This window comes from Symphalangus syndactylus, chromosome 8 (assembly GCF_028878055.3).
Source record: "Symphalangus syndactylus isolate Jambi chromosome 8, NHGRI_mSymSyn1-v2.1_pri, whole genome shotgun sequence".
NCBI lineage: Eukaryota > Metazoa > Chordata > Mammalia > Primates > Hylobatidae > Symphalangus > Symphalangus syndactylus.
Window position 1 is genome coordinate 14,057,127 of NC_072430.2, and position 13,303 is coordinate 14,070,429.

General features: G+C 50.7%; 1 protein-coding gene across 3 annotated transcripts in view; it reads left to right on the forward strand.

Annotated features, from left to right (window-relative positions):
- CDC42BPB (CDC42 binding protein kinase beta) overlaps positions 1 to 13,303 on the forward strand; it is a 123,672-nt gene that overhangs the window by 32,398 nt on the left and 77,971 nt on the right. For all 3 annotated transcript variants that reach the window (XR_008659320.2, XM_055288085.2, XM_055288086.2), the window contains exon 2: positions 9,392 to 9,483. Coding sequence is in view for 2 of the 3 variants with exons in the window: in XM_055288085.2 (XP_055144060.1) it covers positions 9,392 to 9,483 (92 nt within the window). In the remaining variant the exon portion in view is untranslated. The remainder of the gene's footprint in view (positions 1 to 9,391; positions 9,484 to 13,303) is intronic.

A 13,303-nucleotide genomic window follows, 5' to 3' on the forward strand; every position in this document is an offset into this window, starting at 1 on the left:
CCGAGTAGCTGGGAGTACAGGCACCCGCCACCACGCCTGGCTAATTTTTTTTTTTTTAATATTTTTAGTAGAGACGGGGTTTCACCGTGTTAGCCAGGATGGTCTCGATCTCCTGACCTCGTGATGCGCCCGCCTCGGCCTCCCAAAGTGCTGGGATTACAGGTGTGAGCCACTGCGCGCGGCCACGTCCAAGTGCTCTTAAAGGGCTCCCTTTTTAATCCTTTAAAGTCTCAAGTTGCATTAAGTTAAAATTTAATGTTTGTGTTTTTTACAGCATTATACTTTGTGGTTATCAGCCTGTGCTCCTGTATCAACTAGAGCTCCTATTTGGAGAACTGTATTTGCAGTTAAGAGGGCTTGTGGGAAGAGTCACTTTTCTCAGACTCGTGATTCCTGATGAGAGGGGTCTGTGGCTGGCTCCTTGCAAAGGCAGTGATCTGACATCTTACAAAAGAGCTTAGTTACTGTGAAACAAAGAAAACACATTTTGTGTAATTTGAACACATTTTTCTAAAACTTTGTGATAGGTACTAATCTTCCATAGCTGCATCAGCCGCCTGAACTGTAAGAATAAACTCCAGGCCGGGCGCGGTGGCTCGCGCTTGTAATCCCTGCACTTTGGGAGGCAGAGGCGGGCGGATCGCGAGGTTAGGAGATCGAGACCACGGTGAAACCCCATCTCTACTAAAAATACAAAAAATTAGCCAGGCGTGGTGGCGGGCGCCTGTAGTCCCAGCTACTCGGAGAGGCTGAGGCAGGAGAATGGCGTGAACCCGGAAGGCACAGCTTGCAGTGAGCCGAGATTGCGCCACTGCACTCCAGCCTGGGCGACAGAGCGAGACTCCGTCTCAAAAAAAAAAAAAAAAAATTCCAAGCCTTTGGAGCTGTGAACTCTCTCCAGAGTGTTCCTGTGAAAGCACCTGCATTCCCTGCCACGTGCGGGCCAAGGCGCTGACTCCTGGCACATGCCCTGTACTCTCACTCTCACGGGGGGCGGGTTCAGCATGTGCCTGTCCACTCTGGCTGCACTCCCTGGTCCCTGGGGTGCTGTTCTGGCCCCTTCTCTCTCTGCAAGAGGACCGGATGCATAGCGCGTCAGTGTGCCTGGGCCCTCGCACACATCTGTACCTTCTCTAGCCTGGCCTCTGGCCCTCGGCCCTCCACGTAGGTCTTGCTGAGCCGTCGGTAGGTGCCTCCCCTGCAGCTGCCCCCGCGCTCCAGCAGCTGTGGAGGTGCTGCTCCAGGCAGTTGTGGGTCCTGCCATCTCTTGAAGGGATGGAGTGGTAGCTGGCGGTTACAAGGAGAGGACCTCAGGAGAGAACCGTGCTGTGGGTGGAGTTGACGACTCACTGGGGGACGAGACATCTGTCCCTTGTGTCCTCTGCATGTCACTTGGCCTTTGGGGCCCTGTTCCTTCATTGGTAAAAGGTATTATTCGTAATGGATAACCCGTCAGACTGTTTCCAATTCCAAATGTATTGATTGTGGCCACAAAGCAGCTGAGGCCCAAAGAGTCAGGGTGGCACGGATGAACAGAACCGTCCAGGGGGAGGTGGAGAGCTTCTGCCGGACAGGGGAGAGCAGGACTTCCTGCCCGCCTGCCTCAGGCTTCAGCTCTTGACACTGTCCTCTTTCCTCAGACCCTCCCACCCTGGGCACTCCTTCCAGCTGGTCTCATCTTGTTTGATTTCACAATGGTTTTCTGTCAGTTTTAGACAAAGATCCTCCCTCCGCCTGCAGTTCTTCTTGGCAAAGCTCTTCCTATTTAAAGGGAGCACTGGGCTCCATTTTCCCTTACGGTTTAGATCTCATATTTGTCAGTGGTTACGCTTGACTGATTCATCCATTGTCTTCTAGGGCATCAAGAGAGGTTCTTTAGGGGACAGTCCGAGGTAGGAGGAATGAAGAGATTGATTAGGAGAAAATTTCTCCGGTAAAAGTTAAGCTATCTAAAGGCTAAAGCTTTATTCAGCCTTTTGGATGGAAAATCTCCCAAGATGTTGAATATCCTTATCTTAGGACCGCAAACCCTCCGTGTGGAGAAGGCCGCCCTTTCTCGTGATGACTCCTTGTGAACGTCAGTTGCCACATGCCATAGACACAGGCAGCTGTGCTGAAGGGGTCCTGTTAGCGTGCCAGGTCCGGGGGAGCGGCGGTCAACCCTGCCTTAGAGCCTGGTGAGGAAGACGGGCAGGAAGAGGTGGCTTTGTGCTGGGTGAGGGCTATGGGCTCTTCAGGAGAAGTCTGAGATGATGCCCAGCTGCCGTGGCTGACGCTGCGGGTGATGGTGTGGGCGATGCAGGGCTTGGTGGACAGTAGCCTCCCAGTTGCTGCAACTCGGAGCCTCGTGAGGGCTGGCTAGTCAGCCTGGCCCAGCTTCTGAGCTGCAGGGCAGCCGTGTCTCTAGGGCCTTAGCATATTTTAGGGTGGCCAGGTATGGTAGCCCACGCCTGTAATTCCATCACTTTGGGAGGCCAAGGCGGGAGGATCACTTGAGCCCAGGAGTTCTAGACCAGCCTGGACACACAGCAAGACCTCGTCTCTAAAAAAGAATTAGCTGGCATGGGAGCTGTGGTCCCAGCTACTGGGGAGGCCAAGGCGGGCAGATCGCCTGAGCCTGGGCAGTAGAGGCTGCGGTGAGCTGTGATCACTCCACTGCACTCCAGCCTGGGCGACAGAGCAAAACCCTGTCTCAAAAACAAACCAAAACACCGAATGGCCTGCATCCTCCCTGGAAGCTTGTCTCTAGCTGCCTCACAACAGGCTGGTTCTTCCACTTCTCACGCCCTACCTCTCCACGTCCACATGGAAGCTGGTGGTTTCCAAGTGATCACTTTCTGAAAATGTAAAACAGCAGTAGCGTCTTGTAAGAAAAATCAATTTTTTGAGATGTTCTCTTCACGATTTCAGACTGCAGCTCTAACTACGTGATGTAATTGGATTCCATTGCCCCAGGCCCTACTCCCCTCCTCACCCCAACCTGCTGCTCTCCTGGCCTCTCCTGGGATGAATGGGGTGTGTAGTACCCCATTCATCAAGCTGCCTTGGCTAGAAACCTAGTGCACATCCTGGAATCTGCTCATCCCGTGCCACAGTCACTCTAGTTCTAACACTATTGATGCGACTTCCTACTTTGTTCCAGGGCCACTGTCCCATTCGTTTCTAAGCCACCATTGTTATCTTAATGGGGCAGTGGTGGCTGTATCCGGTGGGCCCTCCCTCCTTGCCCCTCTAAGTTTTCCAAATAGCAACAAATGAACTTCTAGAAGTATTTTTAAAACATTTATGAAAGAGTTTGAAACTTCAGAAAAGTTGCAAATAGCAGAAGAAAGAACTCTCCTCCCCCAACTATTTGCCGTTGAATACTTTACCACAGGGATCCCCAACCCCCAGGCCACGGGGACAGCTCCATGGTCTGTTAGGAGCCAGACTCCGCGGCAGAAGATGAGTGAACGTTCCCAACTGAGCTCTACCTGCAGTCAGATCAGCGTGGCATTAGATTCTCATAGGAGCACGAACTCTATTGTGAACTGTGCATTTGAGGGATCTGTGTTGCATGCTGCTTATGAGAATCCAGTGCCTGATGATCCAAGGTGGGACAGTTTCATCCCAAAATCATCACCTCACCTCCTCCACCCCTCTACCCGTCTGTGGAAAAATTGTCTTCCGTGAAAGTGGCCCCTGGTGCCAAAAAGGTTGGGACCACTGCTTTAGCATGTATTTCCTACAGACAGGGATGTTCTACATAACCACAGGGTAACCAACAACATCAGGAATGTAGCATTGACACATTGCTGTGTCTAACCTTCAGATTCCACTGAAGCATTGCAGATTTTCTTGTACTCTGCTCTGTAGAAGGGTCTGCTGCAGAGCCACACACACCATGACCTTGTTCCTTTCTGTGTGATCAGTTTTGTGTCTTTCCTTGACTTTCATGACCTCGACACTGCTCAAGGTTTCAGGCTGGTAGTTTGGAGACTGTTCTTCAGTTGAGGTTTGCCTGGTGTTTCCCGGTGGTTGGATTTGGGTTGTGGATCTTTGCAGGAAAATCACAGAAGTGAGGCTATGTTTTCCCCCTCCTGTCCTGTGGGATGTGCGGTTTCGCTTTGTCACGTAAACTGATGCTGGCCGCTCTGATTGCTTGATTTCAGGTGGTGTCTGCCTGACTTCACTGTAAAGTCACCGTTTTCCCTGCGTAATTAATAGGTATTTTGTTTGGATGTACTTTGAAACTATATAAACATCCCATTTTTCATCAGATTTTTAAATTTTATATGTTAATATCAGTGTGGACTCCTGATTTCCTGGTGTTTTTTGTTTTTGTTTTGAGACAAGGTCTCACTGTTGTCCAGCCTGGAGTGCAGTGGTGCAAACACAGCTCACTGCAGCCTCTACCTCCTGGGCTCAAGCAATCCTCTCACCTCAGCCTTGAGAGTAGCTAGAACCACAGGTGTGTGCCACTACACCCTGGTTAATTATTTTATTTTTTGTAAAGATAGAGTCTTGTCTTGTTGCCCAGGCTGGTCTTGAACTCCTGGGCTCAAGCAGTCCTCTTGCCTCAGCCTCCCAAAGTGCTGGGATTCCAGGCATGAGCCACTGCACGCAGCCCTGTTTTATTTAACAGATTATAATCTGTGACTGCTTGTGTTTATTTTGAGCACACCCTCACTTCTGGGCACTGGCTGCTGCAGCCTCACCTTGCAGTTTCCTGACCCAGCTCTGGAGTTTCCCGAGGAGCCCTGTCCTGTGTTGGAGAATGGTCTTCAGAGACCACGGTCCGCACTGGGTGTGCTTGTAGCTGAACTGCTGCTGCTGCCGGACACTCTCGGTAGACAGAGCTAGGACTCTGTGTGTTCACACCCATATATGGCTGCATTTATCCCTGTATCGATCTGTCTGTATTGAAGCTGCGAGTTCATACTGATAACCCAATTCTATCCCAGTGCTGTACAGTTTATTCTCGTTTTCTTCCTTATCTAGAACTCCTCTCTTTGACAGTGAGGAGCCCAGCCCCATCATCCTGAATATTGCTTATCTCATCAGTCCTCTTGTAGGTAATAGGAGGACCACCCTCCCCTCACCTGGTTCCCTCCCCTCACCTGGTTCCCTCCCCTCACCTGGTTCACTGGCACTGATGTCCTCCTCACTCCACCCGACACCTCAGCCAAGCCTGGGGAGCTCTGACCCCCTACTCCCTGTTGAGCTCTGCCTGAAGCAGGTGCTGGAGGGAGACTGCAAGGCTGGGAGGCAGGAGGACGACTTGCGGCTTCCTGCCCGCTCCCTCCTAGAGTGACACCCTAGCAACACCATCCCGGCAGTGAAGTTCCTTCTGGCGGTCGGCCACTGGTGCCAGTTTGGAGTTTTCACCACACCAGCAGAACAGCCCTGCCATGGTCACCTCAGAGAGCCCAGCGTCAGCTGGCTGCACTCCTTCCAGTCACCGGGGACCCAGCCTGTGGGGCTGCCTTTGAGCTCAGAGACCTGGTGCTGGCCAGCAGCACCCCATCCTCAGGGGTCTGAGTTTCAGCTTTACAGGACCCTTTGTCCAGGTTTCTAAGTTTTAAAAGTTCCGTCCTCGGCTGGGTGCAGTGGCTCACGCCTGTAATCCCAGCACTTTGGGAGGCCGAGGTGGGCGGATCATGAGGTCAGGAGATCGAGACCATCCTGGGTAACATAGTGAAACCCTGTCTCTACTAAAAAAATAAAATAAAAAAAAATAACAAAAATTAGTTGGGTGTGGTGGCACGTGCCTGTAATCCCAGCTACTCAGGAGGCTGAGGCAGGAGAATAGCTTGAACCCAGGTGGCGGAGGTTGCAGTGAGCTGAGATTGTGTTACTGCACTCTAGCCTGGCAACAAAGCTAGACTCTGTCTCAAATAAAAATTCCAGCTCTTCTTTCATTTCCTGATCCTAATGGCAGAAGGTGCTTCCTGCATTTGCCATCTGCGTGTGGTATTTCCATCTTAGTAACCTAGTTGGCGGTTATTCATGTTAAATGTTCTGTCGCCCGCTCTCAGTACCTGTGTGGTTAGCAGGGTGCTCCGCCACTGTGATGCGGCTTTCGTTTCTAGTCGTAGCTAATGCGGCCTTAATTATGTTTATTGTTTCTGTGTTTGAAACGGAGTTTTGTTCTTGTTGCCCAGGCTGGAGTGCAGTGGCGAGATCTTGGCTCACTGCAGCCTCTGCCTCCTGGGCTCAAGCAATTCTCCTGCCTCAGCCTCCTGAGTAGCTGGGATTACAGCCGCATGTCACCATGCCCAGCCTAATTATTTTTATACACCAGTACAAAATTGTTACTGTTCTCGGAGCAGTTTGAAAATATTTCGTATTTTTGAGAAATAATGTTTTTCTTAGGCTTTTCCTTCTGGGCCCTTTTCTCCTTTGCCCTCTGATTTGGGAACTTGTTCCTGCCCGCATGCAGGTCCCCTGCTGCTTTGCTCTTGTGGTTTGCCTTTCCAAGCCTTCACCCCAGGCTTGCCTCGAAGTTCCTCCCACTTCCAGCCTGGCCCCCATCATCTGTGTCTGCCCGCTTTAGGGAAATGTGTACACAACTATTAAACTACATAATTAACAAAATGTGTTTTATCAAAAGAGTAGGGGGAAACTTGACAAGGAAGCCCAGGTGACTTGAGAGTAATTAACGTGGAAAGAAAAGAGAGGACATTCCGGGCACAGCCTTGATGTGAGCTGCTTCCTGCATCTCATCTGCCTTTTTCTTCGCTGTTTTTTGTTTTGTTTTGTTTTTCAGATAGCGTGTCACTCTGTCACCCAGGCTGGAGTGCAGCTGAAGGGTTTTCTTCAGCCTGCCCTTTCTTTCTTTCTTTTTTAATAACTCAGGCCTCATTTGTTCTGTTCCCTGATCTCTGCTGATGTGCATTTGCTGTGATGGGGGCCATCTTTCATAACTCACTGTCTCCCAGGCCCCAGGAACCTCCTATGGCTCTTGTAATTGTGGTGAGCGAACCTCAGTAGTGTTGACCAACTATTAAAGGAGAAAAAAAACCACAGAATCAGGTTAATAATATGGAACTCAGTCAGAAGCCCAGGAAGTGTCAGATCGCATGTGTTTCGGAGCTAATTGTAGGCACTCCTGCAGTGGTAAGAAATAGGACAGAGAGGGCCCTGTGCACTTTGCCCAGTTCCCCCAGAGGCACCTTTTGTAAAACTGTAGTGATAGAGAATTTGAAAAAGAGCCAGATAGAACAAAAAAAAAACCTAGCATAAAACATGTAGATTTGGGCTTGAAGGTGAAAATAGAGACAGGTGCAAGAGAGACAGTTGACTGCACGGATGCCAGACTGGCAGGATGCATGGCGGGCACGAGCTGGTCTGGAGTCGGACAGTGTGGGCTCCAGTCCTGGCCTTGCCTCGCGCCCTGTGTTCCTGGGAAGAGATGACCTGACCTCTCTCTAGGAGCTTTTTTTTTTTTTTTCTGAGACGGAGTCTCGCTGTGTCGGCCAGGCTGGAGTGCAGTGACACCATCTCGGCTCACTGCAAGCTCTGCCTCCCAGGTTCATGCCATTCTCCTACCTCAGCCTCCCAAGTAGCTGGGGCTACAGGTACCCGCCACCATGCCTGGCTAATTTTTTTGTATTTTTAGTAGAGACGGGGTTTCACCGTGTTAGCCAGGATGGTCTTGATCTCCTGACCTCGTGATCCGCCTGCCGTGGCCTCCCAAAGTGCTGGGATTACAGGTGTGAGCCACCGTGCCCAGCCTCTAGGAGCTTCTTGTGGGGGATGTAACCATTTGCCACAAAGTGGTGGGCTTAAACAACAGATGTTTCTCTCACAGCTCTGGAGGCCAGAAGTCCAGGGTCAGGGCGTCAGCCAGGCCTTGTCCCTCACAGGCTCCAGGGAGCCCTCAGCTTCTGCGGCTGCTGGCAATGCTTGGCGCTCCTTGTGTGCAGCCGCATCACTCCCGCCTCTGCTTCCATCCCCACATGGCTCTTTTTACCTCTGTCTGAGTCTGACTTCTTTTAGAAGGACACCAGTCCTGTTGGACTTAGGGCCTACCCTATTCCAGCAGGTGCGCTTATTTTCACTTGGTTACGTCTGTAAGGACCGTGTTTCCAAATGAGGTTACAGTCACAGGTTCTGAGCAGACATGAGTTTTGCTGGGGACACTATCCAACCCAGTATAGTGCCCACAAAAACCTGGCTGAGTTTTCTCATTTGTGAAGTTTGGATAATAACAGAAGTACTCTCAGAGAGTCTGCGTGAGGAGGCCGGAAGAGCAGTGTAGAGTGCCTGACTGGTGGACATTACTGTTTCAGATGCCACAGGACCTATCCGGGACCGCCGTGCGTGTCCAGGGAGACTCCAGCACTTTTCAGACCAGTGTTGCCTTGGAGAATGTCTTGTGTTCCCTGAGCTGCCCCATGGCTCCTGCGTGCAGACAGGTGGAGCTCAGCTCTCACTCACCTCACGCACCTGTGTCCTGCACGTGGGCTTCGGGCACCCATCAGTTGCTCTCTCGATAGATGTTCACCTATTGGCTTTGACCAGGAGACTTTTGTGGTGATGATGTTTGCTATGATAGATACTGAAGTATATACTGTTGCGTGTTGCGTAACGATGGGGATACCTTCTGAGAAATGCATGGTTAGGTGGTTTTTGTCATTGTGCGAACATGACAACAGCACGTCACAGACTCAGATGGCAAAACCTACTCCACACCTAGGCCATGTGGCACAACCTACTGCTCCTGGGTTACACACCTGTGCAGCGTGCGACAATTCCAAACACTGTAGGCAGCTGTAGCACAGTGGTTTTTGTGTGTCTGTTTTTATTTATTTATTTTACTGAGATGGGGTCTCGCTTTGTTGCCCAGACTAGAGTGCAGTGGCACGATCTTGGCTCATTGTAACCTCCGGCTCCTTGGTTCAAACGATTCTCTTGTGTCAGCCTCCTGAGTAGCTGAGATTACAGGCACCCGCCACCACATCCGGCTAAATTTTGTATTTTTAGTAGAGGCGAGATTTCACCATGTTGGTCTGGCTGGTCTCAAACTCTTGACCTCAGGTAATCCTCCTGCCTCAGCCTCCTAAGGTGCTGCGATTACAGGCGTGAGCCACTGCGCCTGGCCATGTTTATGTATCTAAACATAGAAAAGATTTGATAAAAATATAGTAGTATGATCTTAGAGGATCACTGTTATGTATGTGGTCCGTCATCGGCTGAAACAGTGTTACCAGGTGCATGACTGTAGTTGCTCAGGATCCACATCTGTGTCCATTGATATAAATGCTCACTTTCCAAACCTGTCAGATATTAAATATTGTTAAACAAACTTTTTAAAAAGTATAACTTAATGCAACACCCCACTCAGTTAAATTTTTATGTAGTATCAACTGATTAGACTAAATTGTTGGTTTTACTGTTTTACTTGTAGCTAAACCATTTACACAGCTGGTGAAAGAAATGCAGCTTCATCGAGAAGACTTTGAAATAATTAAAGTAATTGGAAGAGGTGCTTTTGGTGAGGTAAGATGAACTTCATTTTGTTAACTTTGCCTAAATTGCCAAAACATCAGCAGCTTCCATTTCACCTTTTTGTGGACCTATACATTGGTTTGGGGATGAGGTAATTAGTATTATTTGGAGAGTTTGTTTTTTCCTCTCTCTCTTTCTGAGATGAGATCTCACCATATTGCCCAGGCTGGCCTTGAACTCCTGGGCTCAAGTGATCTCCCCGCCTCGGCCTCCCAAGGAGCTGGGGAGAAAATCTGAAAGATAGAATGAAGAGAAAGGAAACTCGAAAGCTTCTGACTGACCTGGGAGATTGTTGGGACCAAAAATAGTTTCTTCAGATGTAGTTTTTTTTGTTTTTGTTCTCGAGATGGACATCTTGCACTGTCACCCAGGCTGGAGTGCAGTGGCACGATCTTGGCTTATGGCAACCTCTGCCTTCTGGGTTCAAGCTATCCTCATGCCTCAGCCTCCCAAGTAGCTGGGACTACAGGTACTGACACCATGCTTAGCTAACTTTTGTATTTTTTGTAGAGATGAGGTTTTGCCATGTTGGCCAGGCTGGTCTCAAACTCCTGGCCTCAAGTGATCCACCTCCCCAGATGCCCTGCCCAGCCTCCCAAAGTGCTGGGATTACAGGTGTGAGTCACCACGCCCAGCCTTCTGACGTAGTTTCTAAAACTCCATTTGTTAATTGAATTTTGACTTCTTGGCATTTTCTAAAAAACACAGAGAGGGTTGAATAGCAGCTGTTTTCATGCTCTGTACTTGCTTGCCATTGACACACCTGGTGTGGCTCTGGGCCCGGTTGGCTTTGCCTAGGGGAGGAGGGTCAGCCATGCGGGTGCAGCTGGAGAGGCTCACCAGGTCCCTTGTATGGGGCTGGGAGCCCTGCCCCAGGAGGCCCGTGGCACGGTGTGGCCTCGCCTTACAGGCCGTCTCCACAGACCTGCCTCGGCCTTGCAGGACAGTTCTGCCAAGACCGGGAGAGGTCAGGCTCCCTCAGCAGCTGCGGGACCGCCTCGGGTGGTTTGACAGTGAGTCACCGGAAGAGCTTTGCTGCTTTTTTTTTGTTTTTTGAGATGGAGTCTCGCTGTGTCGCCCAGGCTGGAGTACAATGGCACGATCTCAGCTCACTGCAAGCTCCGCCTCCCGGGTTCACGCCATTCTCCTGCCTCAGCCTCCCGAGTAGCTGGGACTACAGGCGCCCGCCACCAGGCTGGCTAATTTTTTGTATTTTTAGTAGAGACGGGGTTTCACCGTGTTAGCCAGGATGGTCTCGATCTCCTGACCTCGTGATCCCCCCACCTCAGCCTCCCAAAGTGTTGGGATTACGGGCGTGAGCCACCGCACCTGGCCAAGTTTTGCTTCTTAAACTGTGCAGTGCCTTAGCACCTATGCTGAGGTTTGATCTTAGCTCTCCTTGGCTGGGGAACTGTGCCTTTTGGCTCACTGAGGAAAAATGAAACAAGAAAACGCCCTGTGTCACATCCCAGCAGCAGGTGTGCTCTGCCCACAGCAAACCTACTGGACATGACTACAAAGCTAGATGGCCTTTGCTGTGCGGGGCATGCATTTTCCAGTGTGCAGACGTGAAAGAAGGCAAATCAGTACTTTAGGGAAATAGCCCCCCTCTTGCAGCACCATCCCCATGAATGAGTCTCACCAGAGGGATAGGGGAGGAGAGCAGCCCCTCCAAGGCTCGTCCCAGCGTGACTGGAGCTCCCAGTTTATCTCAGTACAGACCCTGGATCCAGGCCTCACCAGCCAAAGTCAATTTACCACAGGCCAGGATGGGACAGAGAGTTTGTTTGTTTTGTTTGAGACAGGGTCTTGTTCTGTTGCCCAGGCTGGAGTGTGCTGGCATGATCACAGCTCACTGCAGCCCCCGCCACCCAGGCTCAGGTGATCCTTCTTCCTCAGCCTCCTGAGTAGTTGTGACTACAGGCATGTGCCACCACGCTCGGCTAATTTATTATTTGTAGAAATGGGATGTCACTGTGTTGCCCAGACTGATCGTGAACTCCTGGGCTCAAGCAACCCTCCCGCCACAGCCTCCCAAGTAGCTGGGACCACAGGCATGCGCCACCATACCTGGCTAGTTATGTTTTCTTTTTTCTTTTTAGTAGAGACAGGGATCTTGCTATGTTATCCAGGCTAGTCTCAAACTCCTGGGCTCAAGTGATTGTCCTGCCTCCACCTTTGAGAGTGCTGGGATTATAGGCATGAGCCACTGTACCTGGTTGAGAAAGCCTTTTAAAATAAAAACAGGTTGCATTAAGTGATTCCCTGTCCGCCTGCTACCAAGCATTGAGTTGTGCCAGGCGTGGGGGCTTTGGAGGTGAGCAGGGCCCAGGCCACACAGAGCCGTTCAGCCATGGCTAGACTTTCCAGAATGCAGTTAGGAGGGAGGGAGAGGCACACCAGGGCAGAGAGACGACCAAGGGAATGAAGGAGTGAGAGAGAAAATTGTTTTAACAGAATGGTTTACAGTTATTTTTAGTACTCTTTTTTGCCAAAGAACTTAACGCAAAACTCAGTTTTGTGTGAGTTTCAAAGAAGATAACATTGATCGCTTTTTGAGCTCCTCCTGATTGAAGGAGCCTGTCCTTCCCACGCGGCCTTTGCTTCTTGGATTCCCTCCTTGGTCTCGTTCCCTTGGAGCCTCAGAGTCCATATCTGTGCAAGATGGATTGAGAAATCCCCCGTAGCTGGGGTCGCTGTGAGGCTGAAGGGGGGGTGAGGATGCACAGCTCAGCACCGTCTCTGGCACACAGAATGTGCCCGGTGAATGGCAGCTCTCACGGTGACTCTACGGTGTGACTGTATGGTATTCGATGTTAGAAACAGGGAGGTAGATGATGATGCCATTTAAGACCTCTTCAGGCCATGGCTGCCGCGGGCACGGGGACATGCTGGCTGCTTGCCATTGGCAGCCAGAAGGTATGGAAGCCGCTGTCACTGCCAGTGAGTAGCTTACAGGAAGTGCTGAGTTGGAGACTTGGGCCCGTGCGTGAGTGACTTATGTAGGGTGGAATGTGCCAGACAGTGGTGCAGACATCTTGACGGGTGTTGGTAGTGATGGCAGAGCTTATTCAAGATTTGATAGAGACTGAAAAGTCCAAGAGGACTTCCTGAAGGAGGTGGCACTTGAGTTGTGCTTTAAAGAATGTGGCTGGTGGCCACGCGCTGAGTGCTGATTGTGCCCCACACTGTGCTGGGCACATTAAATGTCAGGGCTCATGGGTCCTCATAGCTGTCTCAGGAGGCCAGTCCTGCCATTAACCTCTTGTAGTGGTGGAACCTGAGCCACAAAGAAGTGAATTTGCAAGAGTTAAACTCTGGAGCCCACGTGGCCAGTCCCTGCCTCTGTGAAGAAAAGGTTCTTGATGCAGGAACTGGCACATGCTAGGCAGGTGGGGGGGAGCCACGTGTAGAAGAGGCAGGGTGGGGGTGGGGGACACAGATAGAAGGCACCGTTTCAGTGGCGGGGTGGTGGGAGCCACAGATAGAAGGCAGGGCAGAGGGAGGGGGCGGTAGAGCAGGCAGGTGGGGCTGTTGAAAACAGACAAGCTTGGGAGGTAATCTTGAGTTTTTAAAAGGTGGGTTTTTTAGCAGGGGAGGGTTAAAACTTTTTTTTTAAGTTTTTTTTTTATTTTTGAGACAGAGTCTCACTTTGTTGCCCAGGCTGGAGTGCAGTGGCGCGGTCTCGGCTCACTGCAACCTCTGCCTCCCAGGTTCAAGTAATTTTCCTGCCTCAGTCTCCTGAGTAGATGGGACTACAGGTGCGTGCTACCATGCTGGGGTAGTTTTTGTATTTTTAGTGGAGGCGGGG